Raw genomic sequence first — 24,393 nt, 5'->3', positions numbered from 1 at the left:
GAGTAACAGTAACAAGGATTATTACTTGAATGGTAAAAAGTGGCAGCATACTGCTATGCAGACAAATGTCTTGTGCATTAATCACAGAAGGTTCACCTGCAGATACAACAAGGCAGATGGAATTTTGTCCTTGATTGCTAAAGGGATTGAGTTTAAAAGCAGGGAGGTTATTTTATAGCTATACAGGGTGCTGGTGAGGCCACACCTGGAGTGCTGTGTGCAGATTTGCTCCCCTTACTTGAGAAAGGATGTGTTGGCACTGGAGGGGGTGCAGAGGAGGTTCTCTAGGTTGATTCCGGAGTTCAGGGGGTTAGCTTAAGAGGAGACAATGAGTAGACTGGGATTATATTCAGTGGAATTCAGAAGAATAGGGGGATCTTATAGAAACATCTAAAATTATGAAGGGAATAGGTAAGCTAGAAGTCGAGAGGATGTTTCCATTGGTGAAACTAGGACAAGAGGGCATAGCTTCAAGATTAGAGGGAGCGTATCTCGGACTGAATCGAGAAAGAACTTCTTCACCCAGAGGGTTGTAAATCTATAAAATTCCCTGCCCAGTGAAGTAGTTGACACTACTTCAGTAAACATTTTTTAAAACTAAAAGATTGATTTTTTTTGAACAATAAAGGAATTAAGGAATATGGTGAGAGTGTGGGTAAGTGGAGCCGAGTCCACGAAAAGATCTGCCATGATCTTATTGAATGGCAGAGCAGGCTCGAAGGGTCAGACAGCCTACTCCTGCTCCTAGTTCTTATACTCTGTACCCCAATGACAAATCCACAGGATACATTACGTTTTATTAACTACTCTCTCTGCCTCTCGGGCCACTCTCAAATGATCTGTGTATATATGCACTCAAGTCCCTCTTTTCCTGTACCCAGATTAGAACTGTACTCTTTATGTTGCAAAGTTTCCCAATATCTCCTAAGATGTCTCAGCTTGTACATTTTAAAAGTTTGCTGAAGATAATTCAGTGCCTAAATATCTAATCCATTGCTGCTGTTCAGTGCATGAAGGAAATTAAAAGGGTCACAAGTTTTCAAAAAGTGGTAAATCTTTTAAAACCACAGCTTAAAAGAAAAAGTATAAAGAGTAATAAAAAATTACCATCACAAAACAATTTCCAAGTTTTATTGGTCAGTATTATTACCCAAACTTCTGTTGCATCACAATTCCAAGCAACGTCTTTTGTGACAGTTGCCTCTGGCAACAACCCAAATGCTGTGTTAATACAAAGTTGTGTCAACAGCAGAGTAACAGAATATGGGTCTCTTCATGTGAGCTCTCTCATATCGTTACTGCGTCACATGGACAGTTGCTAAGCTGACAGGTTTTTATTTCCCCTTGAAAAATAATAAAGGGATGGGCGAGGATGCGCGCAAGAGGGCATGACCAGGACCAGCATTCATCATCCATGACTCAATGGAGATCAAACTTGCTGCTGACTCAGAAGGCTGACACTTCAGCTCAGTACACTGAGTGGAAGATGTTAAATTGAAACCTGAGCTGCTCGCTTTTAGATAGACATAAAGGATCCCATGCCACTATTTCAAAGAAAAACAGGAAAGTTATCCCTGGTGAATTGGCCAATGTTTAAGAAATGTTTGTGGAGAGTTTGTTCAGTGTTAACTACCTGCCATTTTGTTTTACAGCAGTGACTAAAATGGAAAATGTATTAAAAAACATGTTGGGATGTCATGAAGCCACAAAAAACACAATCTAAATTCAGCCTCTTTTCCTTTTCCTCTTTTAAACTATGGGTCTGAGTTTTTGTAGAGCCTGAAATTGCTCTCCTTCAGGAGTAAGCTTCTCAAGATTCTCTCAAATGGACAAGGGAAGGATAGGAAGTAGTGAACAGCAGGGTAAGAAGTGCATTTGACATGGGGCCAATACGAATTAAGAATTAAACATGTTGCACTTTCCAATAGTTGTGTTCTAAATATCCTCAATCCTTACCACCATACAAGCATTATTTGTTCAAAATCTGAAACACAACTTATGAAAGAGTCAATACATCCTTATGTTTCAGTGCTTCTTTGAAGTGATTTTTCTTAAGTCACTGGCAGAGATGCTGAATTCCTTGAAAACCTGCAAGAGTACGATTCCTACCGAAACAGTGATAAATCCACACAGCATTCCAAGAAAATCTACAAATCCAACATTATTCCACTCTCGAAAGAGGATGGCAGAAGCCAGAATGACCAAAGTTGTGAAAATCACATAGTATATTGCACTGAATATGGATGAGTCAAAGTATTGCAAAGCCTTGTTAATGTATATAAATTGAATAAGAATACTACAAACCAATGTTACCAATAGGATGATGAAGAGGCAAAGGGCTCTTTGACTTGATGGATTATCACTAAATGCTTCTTGAGCTGCTAAACCAAGGCCTTTACTGCTGGGCACAGTGAAGCTCCCCAGTAACGAACAAATACTAATGTAAACTAGGATGTTGGTGGAGCCATGAGAAGGTGCGATCCCGAAAATAAGCAGGATAAGAAGTGCGAAAACAATGCCGATGTAACCAAGAAACACTGTAAAAGAATAATAATAATTATGAAAGATGGGTTTAAAAAAAAAGGCGCTTATTAAGTTGACCTATTCCCCCATCCCAACCTTCCATTTATAAAATGTTTGCTGGTGTCATATCAGGCCATGTTATTGGCATTAATTGCTCCAGCACAAGCACAAATGCATCAAGGAGTCTTGGTCTGCAACAAAGACAAAAAAAAGACAGCTGAAAATCCTCACTACATTTGATCACGTGTGCAGAGATAATTTGAGTCAGTGTTTCAGGGAGGTGATTCTGCATGAGAGATTAATTCTACTTTCCTCTCCTCAGATTCTGCCAGACCTGCCCAGTATTTTATGACTTCATTTTAGATCTCTACCATGCGTAATATTTCGTTCTTGTATTAGTGGTTTGCTCTGTTCTAGGTGTCAAGATGTAATGAGTGGTGTCCCACAGGGATCAGTGATGGGGCCTCAACTATTTACAATTTGTATAAATTATTTGGATCAAGGAACCAAAGATATGCTTGCTAAACTTGCTGATGTCACAAAGATAGGTAGAAAAGTAAGTTGTGATGAGAACATAAGGAGGCTATAACAGAGCAAAACTTCTGGCAAGTGGACTATAGTGTGGTAATGTGTGCCATTGTACATTTTGGTGAGAACATAAAAGCACATTGTATAAACGGACAGAGTCTGCAGAGAGGGCTGTTTGTCCACTGCATGAATCATGAAGTTAGCATGAATGTACAGCAAGTAATTAAGACAATTAATAGAATGCAAATGTTTGTTGTGGAGGCAGGCAAAAAAAGCATGTAGGTTATGCTTCAACTATAGATGGCAAAGGCAACATCTGGAATAGTGTGTGCAGTATTGGTCACCTTGCTGTGTTATAGATTTTTGGCAAGGAAAGGGGTTACACGTTATCATGAGTCAATGGAAGTGTGGAGTTCAGGTTACAACCAGGTCAGCCATAATATATTAAGTAGCAAAAGAGGCTCACGGGGCCAAACTGCCAATATCACTCCCGATTTGTAAGTTTGTATGCATTGCTGATCTACAATTCTATTTCCCTTTCCCTGAAGTGCATGAGCACGATTATCTGACGGAGGACAGTTTGGCTCTACCTGCGCTTTCAACCACACATCAGGAAATGCAGCAGAACCATGCAAGCTTAGCTAAGCCTGAATTTTCCCTCCTTTAGTGGAAGATGTAATCACTATAATATTAGACAGATACAACAATGAGAAAAAACAAACATTATTTGAACAAAAGCACAGCAAGAGACCTACTTACCCGTATTTTGTTTTGTCTGCACTTCCTAATCATATTAATTGCACCACAAAACATTCCAGCTTATTTCAAGTTTGAGATCTAGTTGAAAGGACCATGGCCAAGAACACCATGAAGTTAGAAAAAGCAGGAGAAGAAGAAAATTACAAAGCAAGTTGTAGGTTAAAGATATTCAAAGGGTACTTACGCAAGTTAGCAAGATAGATTAGGGATGAGAGCTGATTGTTATTTATGAATGGTATTGAATTTTTGCAAGATCAAAATTACACTAACATGATGGCATTTTCAAAACAATGATGATGATACCCAAACCACTAGAAATTCAATAGTATTAAATCATTTTTTTAAAAAACTGATGGGATGTGGGCATCACTGGCAACTCCAGTATTTGTTGCTCATCCCTAATTGCCCTTGGAGTTACTTGCTGGGTTATTTCAGAGATCAGTTAAGAGACAACCACATTCAAAGGGGGGAGGGATCTAGAATCATGTGTAGGCCAGGTCAGGGAAGAGGAGCATATTTCCAACACAAGTCAACCAAATTGGTCTTTAATGACAAATCAACAACACTTTCATGGTTACCATTAGTTTTCAATTACAGATTTTATTAATTTAATTTAAATTTCACCAGCTGTCAATGTGGGATTTGAACTGAGTGCTCCAAGATAATTAGCTTTGGTCTTGGAATTACTTGTCTAATGTCATGACCATTAGTCCACCATCTCCAGTTCCAGTTGAAAGAAAAAATTAAACTAATTATCAGAGCAGGGATTAACTGTGTAACTACAAGTTGACACCTGTGAATGGAGAAGGGGAAGAACTTACTTGACCAACCTTATAAGTGTGGGTTAAATGAATCAGAGAAAACCTGTCAACAAGGTGCTTTCCAAAAAGGAACTTGACCAAGTTTTTGCATGAAAGGCTATTGTTCAAAGCTAAAGATGATGAGGAACTAAGGCTGGATTGAAAAAAAAAGTCAGAAGAGGAAGAAATAATGGTTAGTTGATGGAGGAGTTAGATTATAATTATAGAATCCTTTCAGTGTGTCAGCCCATCAAGTCCCCATCACCCTCCAAAGAGCATCTCACCCAGACCCACCCCACTACCCAATCCTCATAACCTTGCATCTTCATAACTAATCCATCTAGCCTACACATCCCTGAAGACTATGGGCAATTCAGCACGGCCAATTCATCTCACCTGCACGTCTTTGGACTGTGGGAGGAAACTGAAGCACCCAAAGGAAACCCACGCAGACACAGGGAGAAGTTGCGAACTCCACACAGACAGTTGTCTGTTGGTGGAATCAAATTCAGGGCCCTGGTGCTTTGAGGCAGCAGCGCTAACCACTGAGCCACCGTGCCACCCCACTGAGTTATGTCAGAGAATGACTAGGGTGCTTTAGCGATCAGCATTACAGTCCTTCCATCCATATAAATTCACATGAATGTCACAACACTACATTTACTCAGATTTACCTGGGTCTGCTAACTTCTCTTCTAGTTGTAACCTTGATGTTACATTCTCAGTTGTGGGAGCATGAATAAGTAGCACTATTGAACCTGCACAGCTGAGCAGACATCCTAGTTTCCCTAACAGGTTCAGCTTCTCCTGTAACATATATGAAGCCAAGATTGACCTAGAAAGAAGACCAGGGTAGAAAAGGAATGAGTGGGTGAAAGAAAAGGCACATTTAATTATCTGCACTTGAACAAACAATTACTACATCAAGGATCCAAAGCAAATCATATTCCTGCCCAGTTATTGGATGAATTCCAAACAGCTGCTACTTCAGTTCTACATTGTTCCACTCGATTAATACTTGTATTTAGAGATAATTCTAAGACTAGAATGGATTATAATATCTGAGATTTTAAACATTAGATTATGATTCTATTATGATTAAGTGGCTCTATCTCAGGAAATACTGAGCATCTTCCTCCAAGCTGTTCTTGCAAATAAGATGCGACCAGATCAGTAAATAAAACTTAAGAATGGTTCATAGCATCACTGAGCTATCAGTAGCTATTATGTAAACATAAAATTATCAATAATCCCCTCTGGAGCATGATCATTTGATACCTATCATGAAAGCAGATTTGTTCAAAGAAGTGGGTTTTTAAAAAAGTTAGCATTTTAAAAGAGGCATGAGACACAGAACAATTGATACGAGTAAAGTCATGTACTCATTCAAGCGAAAAGTGTTGAAATAACATCCAGTGTCATAGCCCTGCAACTGGTCACAATGAAAACCAATTTCCATGGCATAGTGCAATAAATAAATAAATACACAGCAAGTGAAAAATAGTACCCAAATGGGACGCCGAGGGCTCCTAGTGGCGTTACCAAAGCAGCAGGGGCAGTGTTGTAAGCGAAGAAGTTTCCTATTTGACCCAGTCCCACTGCAACAAGAAGAGAATCAGTATTAGTTCATTCATGCTGGTTTCAAAACAAAAGAAGCATTTAACCACTTACACCAAAACTAAACTAGAATAATTCCAAGAGCAAGAGGGTGGTGCAGAATCACAGCACCAGTTTGTGACACCACAGAGCGTTTTAAAGTTCATCCATCAACCACAGGATATTTTTTCCAGTGAGACTACGGTGCAGTAAGGCTTCTGATCCCAGGGCTCGTCTGCTCCGTCCACTTTTTTTCTTTCCCTCTCTTTTTCCTCTTCTATTTTACTTCCCTCTAGTTGAACAGCTTGGTTGCAGCAACAGCATTGGTGAGTAAGCGCAGCGTGGACTCATGGCAGTCGGCAAGTGGGCCCAACATGGATTCTTGGCTGCTACGGCAGAGACAGCTTGGGTTCCCAGGAACACCTGTGTCCAATGCAGCTTATTGGAGGTGGTGGCGCAGTCAAGTTTGAGTTGGTGTGGTACGCTGCAGCAATCCGTGAGAATGCATAGCGTGACTTGCATTTCACGGCAGCAGTGCAGACAAGGGGACTCATGCCCAGAGGTGGAGCACTTAACAAGAAAGATTGCGAAGTTAAATGCTTTTTCTTAATTCATTTATTCTTCTGCCTTTATATTCTATGGTTTGGTTTACTTTGCTGTGTTTGAAGATGGTACCAGAAAGTGGTGACACGATGCAACACCTCACTGTATTTCGTAACAAAGTACATGTGACAATGAATAAATCAAAATCAAACATGGACCAACCTCTGAGGGAAGTGGCAAATCTTACATGGAAAAAAGAACATCCAAAAGTATCTTATTGTAAAAATTACATTTTTGAAAAAAAAATCCAGGACATCATATCCAACTCAACTGTGTGCACATGCTCCATGTCTCTAAAATACCTTCAATTTCCTTTACCAGGGTTTTTTTCTCATCTTGACATGTGCTCAACATTAAGATTAAAGTTCAAGTCAGCATAGTCCCAGAAGGCACAAGACGGGAAAAATTTAAAAGGGACCTGAGGGGCAACTTTTTCACGCAGAGGGTACTGCATTATGGAACAAGCTACCAGAGGATATGATGGAGACGGGTACAATTATGCCATTTAAAAGGCATTTAAATAGGTACATGAATAGGAAGAGTTCAGAGGGCTATGAGCCAAATGTGTACAAATGGGACTAGATCAGTTTAGGATATCTGACCAGCATGGGTGAGTTGGACTGAAGAGTCTGTTTCTGTGCTGTCCAACACTATAACTCTGACATTAGGATTGTCCTCTCATGAGAGACAGACATCTGGGGGTGTTTGAACTAAAGGGTCATTGCGCCTCAGACAAGAGGAAAGGTTGAAAAGATGTGATCTTCATGGTGATCTCATCCAGTGTGGGAGTAACAATAGCTCATATTTATATAGTACCTTTGAGATATCAGTACAATCCCAAGATGTTTCACAAGAGCATGGTTCATGTGACACCTATACATGAGACATTAAGACAGTTCTATTCAAAGGAGGTTTTCAGTAGCATCTTAAAACATGGACAAGAGGTTGACAACTGAAGAGCTTTCAGCCATTTGACCAGCTCCTGCTTTCCTTTCAAATGTATTAGAAGCCAGTCTATGAATTTTTCCTCTTTTGAGCTTGCCTTCTTCATTGTGTTACTTTGTTAAAAAACACCTCCTTTATCCAATCTAAAAGTTTATGACAAAGCATTAACTTGTCATTTTCTCCATTATTTTTCTGATTTCCACTATTTGCTTTTTGTTTGTTTTTTTTCCCCCTTTTATGAATAATGTGATTTCAGATGGGAGTCAGTATTGAAAAAAAAAACACACAGTCGTGTGTTAGGAGTTCCTCCCTTCTTATTGCTGTTACAAGTGCTGCAAATATCAACCACTATGGACTTGCAGTTGGAGTAATTTGTTGCCGCCACCCTCTTTCCGTGACCAGATGTATGGGTCTATTTGGTTCACAGTGGTAAAGAAAAAAAGTTATGAGTGAGTCTGAATGAGAAGAGACTCATCTTGGACAACTTGCAAATTTGTGTGTGTGAGGAACCTGGTACAAGTTACATTAGTAGGCTAGATGTTGTTACTAAGACTATTGGGAGACCTACAAGATCCTAAGGTGTTCTGGCTTTTCCCTAAAATCCTGATGACATCAGATTGGGTTGAAACTAATGCATTGATCCTTTCAGAATCATGAATTTATACATTTACCCAAAGATGGTCCCCCTAAATTGCCTACCCCATATCCTTAGACAGTGATACAGATACAGATACAGATTGAGGTCTTCGATCTCCTTTGAGATCCCTAGCCAGAACACCGATCATCCAATCCTGGCTCTTCTCTTGGTGATCTGAATTCTCCCTGGTGCATCTCATACAGGATATTTTTCTGCAGTGAATCTGGAACAATCAACTTTAATCCAAAACTGGTAAGTCATCCTTGTTCATGATTGTTGTTGTTGCTCAAGATAAGTCTTCATGACCGACACACTGGGTCTTTGGCTTAGCCAATCTTGGTCACAGTACTGGTAAATGGCAATATATTCTCAGCTATCCTTCTGTTCCTGTTGTGTTCAAGTCTGTTCAGCTTACTTGCTGATACAATGCCGTGGTTGAAGTACATGACTCAATTTCACAAATGTTAATCACAATCAGTTACTGGAAACAAGCTGTTTTTAACAAGACACCACCAGATAGGATTTACATGCATTTGGAGGGGCAAGGATTGATTAGGGATAGTCAGCATTTGCAAGGAAAATAGTGTCTCACAAACTTGATTAAGTCTTTAAAAAAGGTAACCAAAGAGATTGTCAAGATTGCAGTGGATTTCAATTTGAATGTTGGTCTAGTTTCCCTGGTGCATCTCATGTAGGGTATTTTTCTGGAGTGAATCTGGAACAATCAAACTTTAATCCAGGTGGGGATCAAAGATGGCCACAATCTGGGAAGATCACATTGCAGAGCTCTGCAACCCAACGCAAGCAGGATGAACTTTTAACCCGATTCCTGATGAAGGGCTTTTGCCCGAAACATCGATTCTCCTGTTCCTCAGAGGCTGCCTGACCTGCTATGCTTTTCCAGCACCATACATTCGACTCTGATCTCCAGCATCTGCAGCCCTCACTTTCATCTAGAATTTTTAACCTGCCCTACCCTGGACAACCGGAAAAGTCATGGAGTCCCAGAAAACTCTTAAAATTCAAATTACCTTGGTTTTCACCTTCCAGGGATACCGAAGAAGGGAGGAGGAGCATCTGAGGCGGGCCCATGGCCCAGCCTGCAGGATCCTCAGACTCAATTTCTGACCAGGCTGTGGTGAAAGAGCTCACAAATTCTCAAGAAATCTTGGGGAAGCAGACAGAGGAGAAGCTGGCCCAGATCTCTATCGTGCTGCAGAAGCATGAACAGCAGCTGGGAGACCTGGAGAAAAGGACAGATGAGGTAGAACGCAGAACCGCTGTGGTGGAAGCTCCAAGGATAGGATCCAAGCCCTGGAGACAGGTCCATAATGTACTTGAGCAAGTTGATGACCTCGAGAATAGGAGCAGGAGTAAAAAATATTTGGATCATCGGTTCTGCTGGAGGGTAAAGAAGGTGAGCGGCCGGCAGAATTTATTGAGGACTGATTGCTGAAATTCCTTAACTGGCTGGAATGGGAAGCTTGAAGATTGAGAGGGCTTTATAGGTCACAGCGCAGAGGTCAGGTCTGGACCAACATCATCATCCTGTCTTGGTGCGATTTCATCATTATAGAGATTAGGAGAGAATCGTGGAAGCTTCCAGAATCCAGGGGAAGGATCCGAAGGTCCTAGTTTATGAGGGCTCTAAGATCATGTTCTTCCAGGACCTCTCAGCGGCAGTGATCCAGAAAAGAAAATCCTATAATGGCGTCGAGGGAAGACCAAGGGAGATTAGGATCCAGTACTCTGAGGTACCCTTCGGTGCTTTGGATCACCTTAGATGGATCTGTACAACATTTTGACATGTCGGAGAAGGCAAGAGACTTTGTGGACAAATTAACTTAATCTGAACAATTAATTTGCACAAATAGTAGTGTTGTTTGGGTATGTCTGTTTTTTTTTAAAAAGACAGATTAAGTCTGGTAGGGGCTTTCTTTCTTATCTTTTTTACTGGTAATAATCTGGTCTAAACTATGTTTGGTGGCGGATGAGATGTTTACTTTCAATTTCTAAATTACACCAAAGGATGGGTGGGGTACTTAACCCTTTTTTTTCAAAATTTCTTTATTCACATTGTTATTTCATCGTGTTTTTTCTTTCTTTTCTGCTTGTGTTTGCAGTGTGGCTCTAGCTAGGAGGAGTGAAATGGTTGGGATGGCTAGATGCCTACTTACAAGCAGTTTATGCCCGGTTCAAGTATTTAGCAGTATTAACAGCAGGATGGGAAGTTGGGTTTTGGGGTGTGCAAATGCCCCCTTTGGGCAGGGGGTGAGTTCCCCTTTTCAGCGCCATTGGTGCTTTATATGTTGGTTTGTGTTTTGGTTTTTGTTGTATATAATCTTTGATAGCTTTGTAGGTTTGTTAACTGCAGTTGTTTTACTTTGCATAGTTTTTATGTTTGATGGATCTTGCGACACTAAGACTCAGCAATTTGTGGTTTGTGTTCCTTCTCTCTGGAATCTAAATGTTACAGCAGAAGGTTATGGCTCATGACTTGATTAAATGGTGTACGCGGAACATCAAGGGAAGTCACTCACCAATTAAGAGGAAGAAAGTACTCATGTTTTAGAAAAGAAAAGGTGGATATTGCTTTGTTACAGGGGACACACTTGGATGATAGGAAACATTTGAAACTACAGCAGACTGGCTTTTTTTTTTAGATTAGATTAGATTACTTACAGTGTGGAAACAGGCCCTTCGGCCCAACAAGTCCATACCGACCCGCCGAAGCGAAACCCACCCATACCCCTACATTTACCCCTTACCTAACACTACGGGCAATTTAGTATGGCCAATTCACCTGACCCTGCACATCTTTGGATGGTGGGAGGAAACCGGAGCACCCGGAGGAAACCCACGCAGACACGGGGAGAACGTGCAAACTCCACACAGTCAGTCGCCTGAGGCGGGAATTGAACCCGGGTCTCTGGCGCTGTGAGGCAACAGTGCTAACCACTGTGCCACCGTGCCGCCCGCTTTGATCAGGTTTACTTTTCATCTTTTAATACCAGAAGTAGGGGAGTGTCTATATTGGTAAGGAGGAATCACCCATTTAAGTTACTATAGTGTGTTAAAGACATACATGGGAAGTTTGTAATTCTCAAAGCCCTGATAAGTGGGGAAGGATATGGTGTTTTAAACGTTTATTGCCTTCTGGCCAATCCCCTCAAATTTCTGTTCTATGAGTTCTCTACATTGAATAGACTCGAGTTCCAGCATATCATTATAGGGGGAGATTTTAATTGTCTCATTGATCCCACAGTACCCTCTGTACAAACTAAACAATTAGTGGATCTGTGTGTGGAGTTAGGGTTGGTGGATGTCTGGAGGTCTCTCCGCCCTACAGGCAGGAATTTTACTTTCTTTTTCTGACCTCCATGGCAACCCTGAATTTGGTGGCATCTTGTACGATTGGTAATATTACTATCAGCAATCACGCTCCAGTGTACTTGTTGGTTAAGATTAAGAACACTATAGTGACCCCGAGGCACTGGTGAATGGATCCCTTTATCCTGAAGGATAAGAAGTTTGTGGAGCACTTCTCTGCAGAATTTTGGGCATTCCGAGACATTAATTAAGGCTGTTAGTAGCCTATCCGTCCTTTGGGAAACTGCCAAAGCCTATGTCAGGGGGTTAGTTATTTCCAACTCTGCCAGTAGGAAACGGCAAAAGGGCAAACAGCATCGTCCCCTCGAAGCACTGTTGATGACAGCCAAGAAAGCTTACTTTGACAAGCCCTTATGGGCCAAGCTACATAGTATTACAGCACTGTGGTCTGCATTGAACTCCGCTCTCATGCAGATAGCAAAGAAGGAACTTATTTTCATAAAGCAAAGGTTATATGAGCATGGTGACAAGCCGGGCAAGTACCTAGCGTATCTCGCCAGGAAAAGAAGTGTCCCTCAAGCCGTTATGTTGATTAGGGAAGTGTCTGGGAACCTAACATGTGATTCCAAAAAGATTAATGTGGCATTCCAGGGATTTTACTCAAGTTATACCAATCAGAGGGTTGAGAGGAGGGGTGGGCCAAGATGGAGTCCTTTCTCAAAGTTCTGGAGTTCCCAGATGTGACCCCGAAACACCAGTCTTTCCTCAATGCCCCCTTAACAAAACAAGGGGTGCAGGAGACTGTGAGGCAGCTTCAGAGTGGAAAGACGCTCAGTCCCAATGGACTTCCCAGTGAATCCTATAAGGAATTTAAGCATATTTTCAGGTCCAATAGTCAGCATGTTCAATGACTCGTTTGGTCATGATCATCTCCCGCCATTTCTGAGAGAGACCAATATTTTGCTTATTCTTAAAAAAAGGAAGGTCCTGGATGACTGTGCTTTGTACAGCCCATTTCATTATTAAATGTTGACTTTAAAATCCTCCTTAAGACTCTTGCATTAAGACTGGAGACTGTGTTACCTTGTATTGTTAAAGAGGACCAGACGAGCTTCACATTGGGCCACAGATCCTTCAATAATATTTGGAGGCTGTTTAATGTAATTCAAGTGTCAACAACAGTCAATACAGGAATTGGTGATTTCTCTAGATGAGAGAAGGCATTTAACAGAGTTGAGTGGCCGTACCTTTTTTATACTCTGGCATGGTTCGGCTTGTCCAAAGCCTTTATAAGATGGGTAAAGGTTTCCTACAGTGACCCTCTTGCTGCAGTCATCACCAATAGAGTACGATCAAGCAATTTTAGCATTTTTATGGGTAGCCAGTAGGGCTGTCCCCTTTCACCACTGCTTTTTACAGTGGTGATTGAACCATTGGTGGAGGCCATTCGTAGGGATCCCAATCTATCGGCTCCAGAAGTGGGGTAAAAATTAAATAAGATTTTGTTGTACCCGGATGATGTCTTAATTTTTTTTTTTGCCAAGCCCAGCAGTTTCAGTGCCTTGTCTGATACAATGCATCAGCTCGTTTTGCACCTTTTTGGAGTACAAAATTAATTTTGCAAAATCATGGATATGCCTATGCACGGTCTTACGAAGGTGCTAGGTCTTGAGGGTGAATATCGATTCCCATTTAAGTGGTCACAGAGGAGTTTTATGTATTGGGCATATTCATCATTCCAGTTCTTGATTGGTTGTTCAAAGCTAATCTTTTTTAATTATTCGACAAAATCAAACAAGACCTTCGAAGATGGGAGTGCTTTCGCTCTCATGGTTAGGTCAGATAGTGCTTATTAAGATGAATATTCTTCCCCTTTTGTTGTAGCATACACAGATGCTCCCCCTAATTTTCGATAAGCAAACATTCAGGAGACTGAACGGCTGCTTCGGCTCTTTTATTTGGCATCGTAAGCGGCCCCTATTAAATTAGCTAAGCTGCAATTGCCTCAGACTGGGTGGAAGTGGATCTCCCAGACATTAAAACCTATTAACTAAACTTGCTTTTATCTTATGTGAGCGATATAGGGACCCTCTTTCAATATGGTTAGATATCGAAACCTCTCAAGCAAAGTGCCCCTGACTAGCTTGCTGTTTTTGGACAATATGAGAACAGTTAGGGAATATTGCCATAACCCAATAGTTATCAGTACGGTTAAAGCATGGAGGGCAATTCGGCAGAGGGAAGGCAATATTGGCAAAACATCTTCTCTTACAATGAAAGTAGGTATGCTGGGTTTTCAACTGGGGATGGTAGTTTCAGGATTCAATCATCGGGCAGCTAGGGATGTGTCTTGCATGGGCGATTTATTTGAGGGAGACACAATAACGTCCTTTGATCAGTTAGCATGGAAATGCAAGCTATCTAACAGGGACCTTTTTCACTTTTTCAAGTTAAGGACCATATTCAAAAAAAGACTACACTTTTGACTGATCCCTACAAATCTGACATAGACAGGAGGGTGCTCTGTACTAAGACCACACTTTCTGTCAGCACTTTATATCATCAATTGGGGGGCACCTCCTCAGATGAGTTCGATCGACTCTGCAGTGTGTAGGAGAGAGAGCTAGGCGTTGAGGTCTCCTCAGGGGCATGGGAAGATATTTGGGAAAATGCAAGAAAAATATCAATTTGCAACAGGACCCATACTTGACAGTTGAAGATTCTCCACAGTTGAAGATTCTCTGGATCGCTTGTCAAAATTTAAAGCAAGGGTATCTTCAACATAACTAAAATGTAGACTTGGTATGGGCACTCTTACCCATTATCTCCGGTCCTGTGGTAGGCTTCAAACATACTAGAGCTCTGGGGCAGGTAAAATGGAGGGGATTTTGGGTGTAAGGGTGGAGAAAGGCCCGATCTCTCTTTTTTTTTGGCCTGCCCAGTGTATTTCCTGTCAATGCACAAGAAAATACTTTTTGACATCCTCACTTTCTGCACGATGGCAGAGTGGTTAGCACTGCTGCCTCACAGCGCTAGAAACCCGGGTTCAATTCCCGCCTCAGGGAACTGTCCGTGTGAAGTTTGCACATTCTCCCCGTGTCTGCGTGGGTTTCCTCCGGGTGCTCCAGTTTCCTCCCACAGTCCAAAGATGTGCAGGTTAGGTGGATTGGCCATGCTAAATTGCCTGTAGTCTTAGGTGAAGGGGTAAATGCAGGGGAATGGGTGTGGGTGGGTTGCTCTTCAGAGGGTCGGTGTGGACTTGTTGGGCTAAAAGGCCTGTTTCCACACTAAGTAATCTAATCTTGTTAGGTTGGGTATCCGAAAATCCCCCAGGCCTGTCCAGTTGGTGAAAGATTGTTATGGCGCATATTCCCTTGGATTGTCTCACAAGTATGGTACACCACAAAACTGAGAATTTCTATAAGACATGGAGGCCCTTTTTGGACTACCTGGACATATTTGTCTGCCACTCTAATAAGCTGTAATGATTGTGCTTTACGAATCCAATATCCAGAGAGGGGGAGCTGTGAACGCATGAATGGGTGAAAATTAATGCTTTTGATATTCGAGTTTAAGTGTATTATTTGGTTGAGCTGAGTTATTATTATTTATTAGTTTGTTGTTGGTTATTATTTATTTAGTTAAGTATTAGTTGGAGTTTTTTAAATATATATTTTTCTATATATATTTATACATTTGTACATGAGGGCGGTTTGGGTTTTTGTATTTTTTTGGTGCTCTTTCTTTGTATTGTTTTGAATTGTATTGTTTTGCACTTGTTTGAATATTTTAAAAATCTATTTTTCAATTAAAATATATTTTTTTAAAATGACTTTAATCCAAAACCAGTAAGTCATCCTTTGTCATGAAATAATGAGGGCAGAGCAGTAGACATTACCGACATGGACTTTAGTAAAGCCTTTGACAATGTTCTCTGTGGTAGACTCATTAGTAAAGTTAGATCACACAGGATTCATGAACTTGCCAATTGATACAAAATTGGCTTTACGTTCAGAGACAGAGAGTGGTTGTGGATGGAGGGTTGTTTTTCGGGCTGGAAGCCTGTGACCAGTGGTGTTCCATAGGGATCAGTACTGGGTCTATTTTTCACTGTAGAATAGGAGTTTGAGGGATGACTTATTGAGGTTTATAAAATAGTGAGGGGCATAGATAAGGTGAATGACAAGCATATTTTCCCTAGGGTGGGGGAATTCAAAACTAGGGGGCATATTTCTAAGGAGAGAGGAGAAAGATTTAAAACAGGACATGAAGGGCAACATTTTTTCTCTTCCACACAGACAGTAGTTCAGGTGTGGGATGAACTGTCAAGGAAACTGGTGGATGTAGATAGTTAAAAACTTTTGATAAGTTCATGAATCAAAAAGGTTTGGAGGGAACTGGGCCAAATGCACGCAGGTGGGACTGGTTTAATTTGGGAACATGGTTGGTGTGGATTGGTTGGACTGAAAGGTCTGATAGTTCATCCATGCTGAATGACCATTTATTAAGAGACTTACTACAGTTGCTCTGGGAAACACATCTGTTGATGTATGTAGCTTCCTCAGCTCATATCTCACCAGGCAGGTAAACCTTGTAGGTGGAGTCCAAGTCTAGGTACCCAGGTTCAATTCCAGCTTTGGGCAACAATCTGTGTTGAGTTTGCACATTCTCCCAGTGTCTGTGTAGGTCCCCTCTAGATGCTCTGGTTTCCTCACACAGATGTGAGAGATTATTTGGATTGGGCATGGGAAATGCAGGGTCACAGGGATGGGTTTAGTTCTGGGTGGGATGCTCGAGAGTCAGTGTGGACTCGATGAGCCAAATAGCCTCTTTTACACTGTAGAGATTCTATGGGTTTAGTTGAAATGCAGGTAAAAAGATAGCACAATAACTTGCATTGATGTATTTATTCTGAAAGAACATAATGTACCAAGGAAGAAGTGCTATCAAACAAAAATTTGATATCACACCATAGCAGATATTCAGGCAGATAAATAAAACCTTGCTTAAAAGAGATAAGAGTATGTGAACATAATAAAAGGAAAGAGAGCCAGAAAGATTTGGGAACTGAATTCTAGAACCCTGGGCCTAGGCAGCTGGTGCAAATAAAATTGAGGGTGTGCAAGAGATCAGAAATCACAATGGCTTGTAGGCCTGATACAGGTTACACAAATAGCGAGGAGAGGCGCCATGGAAGGATTTGAAAACAAGAATGAGACGCTAAAAATTGCCACTTACTTCCAACGGTTCCACTCCACCAAGCCAATTCTGTTAAATAGGAAACACCTGTCAAACGGGAAGAGGTGACATTTTCTCATCAGTAATTGAAGGAAGTCTGTGTCACAAACAGGGTCAATACCTCAAAATCAAAAGTCAGTGACCCACATCCCTCTCTACTGACCGCTGGCAAACCTGACTTCACTGTGCTAGCCAGAGACAGGAGACTTTCAGTTTCTAAAATTAAGATTGAAAAAACACATTTGATTAATACTGGCAACTTGCATAACCTCACGTGTGTTTGTGGTCAAACATTTTGCCTGTTTCAACAGGAAGGAGCCTTTTTGAAATGTGTTACTGTTACATTTTGGTCAGCTCCAAGAGGAAATAAGCAGAAGTCACTTTTTTGATACATAATAAACCTATTTAGAAACAGATTCTTGTACAAACAATAGAAATAAAATGATAAGAGTTCAACTAACAGGTTATCAAAAGTCTGCATGACAGCTGCAAGGGTGCACTTTATACCACCTCCCAAACTACTGGATGGTGGTCAAGCTAATTTTTCATTGTGGGCATAATAACATTAGTTCAACTTTCCCTTAGTCTGCCTTTTTTTAAAAATGAAGCTCCTGTTTAAACATTACACCAAACAAATTTTAAAACTCCCAAAAGCTCCCCACATTTTTACCTAAATCTTCTTTTACTAGGCCCTCTCCACCATGCAGCCCCAAGAATTACATTTGTATTTAACATCATAGAACTCCTATTGCAAGGCAGCAGGCCATTTGGCCCACAGAATTCACACTGACCCTCCAAAGAGCATTCCTCTCACCTACTCCATCCCTGCATTCCCCATGGCTAATCCACCTAACCTACACATCCATGGACACTATGGGCAATTTAGCATGGCCAGTCCATCTAACTTGCACATCTCTGGACCAAGGGAGGCAACAGGAGCCCTTAAAGGAAACCCACGTAGACACGGGGAGAATATGCAAACTCCACACAAATTGTTGCCCGAGGCTGGAATCAAACCCGAGTCCCTGGCACTGCGAGGCAGCAGTGCTAACCACTGAGTCACCGTGCCACCCGGGTAATATTTTTCTGTAACATTGCCGTATCTTGGTTGTCTTGATAAAAAAATGCATCAATAGTCAAAAATCTCTTTGCTATTACACTCCTCAATAATCTACTAAGCATTGGCTGACGTTGGTTGATTTAACTCAGTTGGCTGGACAGCTGTTTAGTGATGCCTACAGTGTGGGGTCAAACCCCACGCCAGCTGAGGTTACTATTAGTTTACTCCTTCTCAACCTCTCCCCTTGTCTGAGGCGTGGTGACCTTCAGGTTGCCAGATTGACCACCACTAGTTGTCAAGTCTCTTTAATGAGAGAGCAGATCTATGTTCTGTTAAGACCATGATAACCTTATCTTCATCTACCATTAACTACTTATATCCTCCAGCACTCTGTGGCCCTACAGTACTCTGCACAAAAGAATTGTGCGGCAAACCATATTTCATTCAGCAACAGTCTCCAAAGACAATTCTTACTAATTTCTCACATCTTAAATGTGGAGTCATGTTTGGTTTGTTTCTGCCCCACTGTTCATCTTTTCTCCTCCTGACTACACTTTTTTGTTTTTCTGACCAATAGCACTCACATTATGAAACATTTGACTGAACACCATCACGATTACTCAGTAATGCATCGAGTTGCTCTCAAATTGGCCATCAGTTGCTTTGTGTAAACTTTTGAACATTGCATCCTGCTTAGAGTTGCATACACGTTACATTTCACGGACCTCATCTTGGAATGCACCCATTTTAAAGTAATTTCTCTCTTTAGCTTTTTAATTCCTAAATTTGCCACCATTCTTTATCTTTTCATACAAAAAAACCTTTTACTGACCGGTCTCTTAATTCTAAAGCAGTCTCTATAATTGAGCTAAGGAATAGTTTTATTATCAAAATTTGCCAACATATATCCTTGATTTTTTTTCAGGATACTCAGAGCTGCATCATTCTGGGAACTTTGCACGGTTTAATTCTTCAAAATGGACTGTTTGTTTACATATCGGCACTTCTTGCTTTCAAAAAAGCATAAGCTAAATTTAACATTGTCTTTTCAAACTTGGCTTTCTGAATTTTTACAAGTCATACTTTAAAATTAATTGTGATCTACAATTTTGAACAGTGAGAGTTACAATTATCTTATTTGAAATGATTATTTTTAAAATTATTTTATTATAAAACCAAACTATTAAATCTTGATGTAGTAATGTTAAGGGAACACTATTTTCATATAATTAAATGGGCTATGCGCTCAGTCCTCATTATCTGTGAAGGATTTGATCACAGATTTTTCATGGATAAAACTATGATGTACCACAAAGGAGCAATCAATCAGTTCATTGAGGACAATGGGTAAAAGCAGATAGGTCTTAGGCCAATGTTATGAGTACTTGGATCTTTGAGTAGCAATTCAGCCAACAACAAAGTCTGATTGTATAATTGCTTAAAAAAAATCAGAAAAACATTAAGAAAAAAGTCACATTTGACAAACTTAGTATTATTTAAGTGACTGCTTGAATAGATAAGTGATACAAATTGATTTTCATAAGGTATCTCACAGGAAATTAAACGCATCAGCATTGATTGCAAAATTTTGCAAACAAGAAATAGACATATGATGAATGCATGTTGTATGAAGAGAAAGAATTGGAAGTAATATTTCTAAGAGTTTGCAAGATATTGTATTCATATATAATGTATTACCGCACACAAATACATGGTTACTTTAGCTCTGTTTTATGATATACACACATAATTTGGACTTTGACATGGTGACCACATTATTCAAATTTGTCAATGCTACAAAAGCACTGGTTTGTCAAACTTTAGGGTTTGATTAGTTAGCAGAATGCCAAGCGACAAATGCAATTTAATCTGGAAAAACTTTAAGTAATTTATTTTGGGGGAAAAAAAAGAACGAAAAATATTATGTGCAGTACTGAAAGTTACATTACTGGAGGGATGTAATTGAACTGGAAAGGGTGCAGAGAAGTTTTACTAGATGTTGCCTGGGTTGGAAAGTTTTAGTTATGAAAAGAAAATTGCAGCAGAGGAGATGGTGGGGTGGAGGTTGGAGCAAAGGGGCATGCTTCACATGTCAAAAATTATGAGGGCATAGGGTAGTCAGAAAGGAACTTTTCCTCTCAATGGAAAGATCTATGACCAGACAGTGGTGGAAACCTGGAGCCCACTGCCTTTAAGAGTGGTAGAAGCAGAAACCTTCATAACATTTAAAACGTACTGAAATGTGCACTTGCAGTGCCAAAGTATACAAGGCTATGGGTTAAGTCCTGGAAAATGGAATGAGAATAGTCAGGCGGTTGTTTCTGACCAGCGGAAACTGAATGTGTCGAAGAGCTTTTTATTGTCTATTTATCCTATCCATGCCCCTCTAGATTTTATAAACCTCGATAAGGTCACCCCTCAGCCTCTCCAGGGAAAACAGCCCTGGCCTATTCAACCTCTCTCTATAGCTCAAATCCTCCAACCCTAGCAACATCGTGTAAATCTTTTCTGAACCTTTTCAGGTTTCACAACACCTTTCTGATAGGAAGGAGACCAGAATTGCATGCAATATTCCAACAGTGGTCTAACCAATGTCCTGTACAGCCGCAACATGACCTCCCAATCCCTGTACACTTATCTGACCAATAAAGGAAAGCATACCAAATGCTTTCTTCATTATCCTATCTACCTGCGACTACATTTTCAATGAACTATGAACCTTAACTCCAAGGTGTCTTTGTTTAGCAGCACTCCCTAGGACCTTACCATTAAGGGTACAAGTCCTGCTAAGATTTGTTTTCCCAAAATGCAGCACCTCACATTTATCTAAATTAAACTCCATCTGCCACTTCTCAGCCCATTGGCCCTTCTGATCAAGATCCCATTGTAATCGGAGGTAATCTTCTTCATTGTCCACAACCCCTCCAATGTTGATGTCATCTACAAACTTACTAACTATACCTCTTATGTTCACTTCCGAATCATTTATATAAATGAGGAAAATTAGTGGACCCAGTACCGATCCTTGTGGCACACCACTGGTTACAGGCGTCTAGTCTGAAAAACAACCCTCCACCACCACCCTCTGTCTTCTACCTTTGAGCCAGTTCTGAATCCAAATGGATAGTTCTCCCTGTATTCCGTGAGATCTATTCGTGCTCACCAGTTTCCCATGGGGAACCTTGTCGAACACCTTACTGAAGTCCATGTAGATCACGTCCACCACTCCGCCCTCATCAAACCTCTTTGTTTCTTCTTCAAAAACTCAGTCAAGTTTGAGAGACATGATTTCCCACACACAAAGCCATGTTGACTATCCCTAATCAGTCCTTGCCTTTCCAAATACATGTACATCCTGTTCCACAGGATTTCCTCCCAACAACTTGCCCACCACCGACATCAGGCTCACTGGTCTATAGTTCCCTTGCTTGTCCTTATCTCCTTTCTTAAACAGTGGCACCACGTTAGCCAACCTCCAGTCTTGTGACATCTCACCTGTGACTACCGATGATATAAATATCACAGCAAGAGGCCCAGCAATCACTTCCCTAGCTTCCCAGAGTTCTAGGGTACACCTGATCAGGTCCTGGGGATTTAACCACTTTTATGCATTTCAGGACATTCAGCATTTCCTCCTCTATAATATGGACATTTTTCAAGATATCACCATCTATTTCCCAACATTCTATATCTTCCATATCCTTTTCCACAGTAAACACTGATGCAAAATACTCATTTAATATCTCCCCTATCTCCTGCGGCTCCACACACCTGCAATGTTGATGTCATCTATAAAAGTACTAACTATACCTTGCTGATCTTCAAGGGACCCTATTTTCTCCCTACCCTTTTGTCCTTAATGTAGTTATAATAACCATTTGGATTCTCCTTAACTCTATTTGCCAAAACTATCGCATGTCCCCTTTTTGCCCTCCTGATTTTCTGCTTAACTCCTACTGTCTTTATACCCTTGAAAGGATTCACTCAATCTATCCTGTCTATACCTGACATATGGTTCCTTCTTTTTATAAACCAAACCCTCAATTTCTTTAGTCATCCAGCATTCCCTATACCTACCAGTCTTTCCTTTCACCCTAACAGGAATATATTGTCTCTGGACTCTCGTTATCTCAATACTGAAGGCTTCTCATTTTCCAGCAGTTCCTTCACCAGTGAACATCTGCCCCCAATCAGCTTTTGGAAGTTCTTGCCTAATACCATCAAAATTAGCCTTCCTCCAACTTAGATCTGGCCTATCCTTTTCTATCACTATTTTAAAACTAATAGAATTATGGTCACTGGCCCCAAAGTGCTCCCCCACTGACACCTTAGTCACCTGCCCTGCCTTATTTCCCCAAGAGTAGGTCAATTTTTGCACCTTCTCCAGTAGGTACATCCACATATTGAATCAGAAAATATTCTTGTACACTTAAATTCCTCTCCATCTAAACCCTTAATACTATGGCAGTCTAGTCTATATTTGGAAAGTTAAAATCCCCTACCATAACCAACCTATTACTCTTACAGATAACTGAGATCTTCTTACATATTTATTTCTCAATTTCCCACTGACTATGTTTACAAACATGATATTAACAAATGAGAATAAAATTATGATGACAGGCTCAAGATACTGGAACTTTTCCACAATGAAGAAAAACAACTGGAGATTCAATAGGCATTTTCAAAATGGCATTAAATCGTGAATGGCAAAAAAGATAACTTCTTTTGGTTACAAAATCCATACAGTTTTCAACACTTCTTTTAAAATTGTGATGAAGGGATTGAAGAGAGTTATTTTCCATTTGAGATTGTTCTAACATGGAAAGTTTTCTAATAGAAGATATTTGAGTCAAAATACCATTTATCTGTTGAGGGCAAAATAAAAAAAGTCTTATTTAAATCTGAAAATAGAGCTATCGATGGACAGTAGGATTGAGTCTAGAGTTCTCAAGTGAAATGTTTGCCACAAGGCTGCCTTCTGTGCCATGGACAAATATTTCATAAACTCTAACCAAGGATATAAAACTATTGCTGGCATCATTTTTCAAGTTAGGGAGAACAAATAACTTTAGGATGAGATCCACAAAACACCAATTTTGGATAAAGTCATGTTTTTCCTTGGCAAGACAATGTAATCCTTTTAACACTTTCAATGCAAGTGCAGGCTAGAAAACACAGTGGGCAGCGGTGGCACAGTGGTTAGCACTGCTGCCTCACAGCGCCAGAGACCCGGGTTCAATTCCCACCTCAGGCAACTGACTGTGTGGAGTTTGCACGTTCTCCCAGTGTCTGCGTGGGTTTCCTCCGGGTGCTCCGGTTTCCTCCCACAGTCCACCTCAGGTGAATTGGCTATGCTAAATTGCCCGTAGTTTAGGTAAGGGGTAAATGTATGGGTGGGTTGTGCTTCGGCGGGGCAGTGTGGACTTGTTGGGCTGAAGGGCCTGTTTCCACACTAAGTAATCTAAAAAAAACACAATTTTAAATATTTTTTTAAATGGGAGAAGCAAAACAGATGTTTTGGAACAAGCAATGTGTTAATTTTACTTTTTCATTGGTGGAAACCAGACAAAATGAAAATCAAGGCTTAAATTGCTGATATTTGCATTTTCAATTACAATTAGAAATAACTTTCAAGTATAAATGGCTGTTATCCAATACTGTACATTTCGTCCACTTCGCAAAATGGATCATTGGCTCATTACGGGGGGTGGGGGTAAGACACTTACAATTCAGCTCTATCAGGTGTTTCTGACAGAGCTGACATTCTACAATGACCACACATCATAAGATGCGATCAGCAGTTTACAATGTATACTGCAGTTTCAGAGTGGTCAGGCCGTGCAGATGACCCAGCCCTTTCCGGTTGAAGCTTGCGGCACATTGGTTCCATTGTCCGCTAAACATTTCCAGATTTTGTTTTTGGCGTCATTTTTGCATGTAGAGATTAACTTTTTTTTGGCGGGGGGTGGTGTTGGTGAGGTAATCCAATAATTACAAACCTCGTCTCTCAGCTCGAAGGATGCCTTTTCTTTGCAAAACGAAAGTGGAGCCATTCACGAGGCTGGCGAGCAAGGCAATGCTAAGTCCCAGAGAAACACCTGAAGCCTGCTCGTGCTGTGGCTCCATCCCACGCTCACCTGGCCAGGTAACCCGCTCGCGCTCCACCACAGCTCTTAAGTAGCAACCTGTCACACAACTGGAACCATCAAAATTTCTTTTTTTTTCTTAAGTATTAATGCCATCAACAGTTCATAACTCCAATGCTTTTAATTTCCAACGTACTGAAGAGCATTTATCATTGAATTTTTTTTAGGAGAAAGTTAGCAAAAGATTGCTTCCGTACTCTGACCGACACACCCAGCTTCCAATAC

At 40.7% G+C, this 24,393-nt stretch overlaps 1 protein-coding gene across 1 annotated transcript; it reads right to left on the bottom strand.

Moving 5' to 3' along the window:
• Nucleotides 1-683: 683 nt before the first annotated feature.
• Nucleotides 684-24,393, bottom strand: nipa1 (NIPA magnesium transporter 1). Its single transcript, XM_043692298.1, has 5 exons — nucleotides 24,022-24,393; nucleotides 16,960-17,007; nucleotides 6,118-6,208; nucleotides 5,285-5,445; nucleotides 684-2,537 (listed from the first exon to the last, which is right to left on the bottom strand). The coding sequence occupies exons 1-5, from the start codon at nucleotides 24,146-24,148 to the stop codon at nucleotides 2,026-2,028; spliced, it is 939 nt and encodes a 312-aa protein (XP_043548233.1). The 5' UTR covers nucleotides 24,149-24,393; the 3' UTR covers nucleotides 684-2,025.

Source organism: Chiloscyllium plagiosum, chromosome 6, assembly GCF_004010195.1.
Source record: "Chiloscyllium plagiosum isolate BGI_BamShark_2017 chromosome 6, ASM401019v2, whole genome shotgun sequence".
Classification (NCBI taxonomy): Eukaryota; Metazoa; Chordata; class Chondrichthyes; order Orectolobiformes; family Hemiscylliidae; genus Chiloscyllium; species Chiloscyllium plagiosum.
The sequence above is the reverse complement of the archived record's forward strand: the minus strand, read 5'-3'. Positions and strand labels throughout refer to the sequence as shown.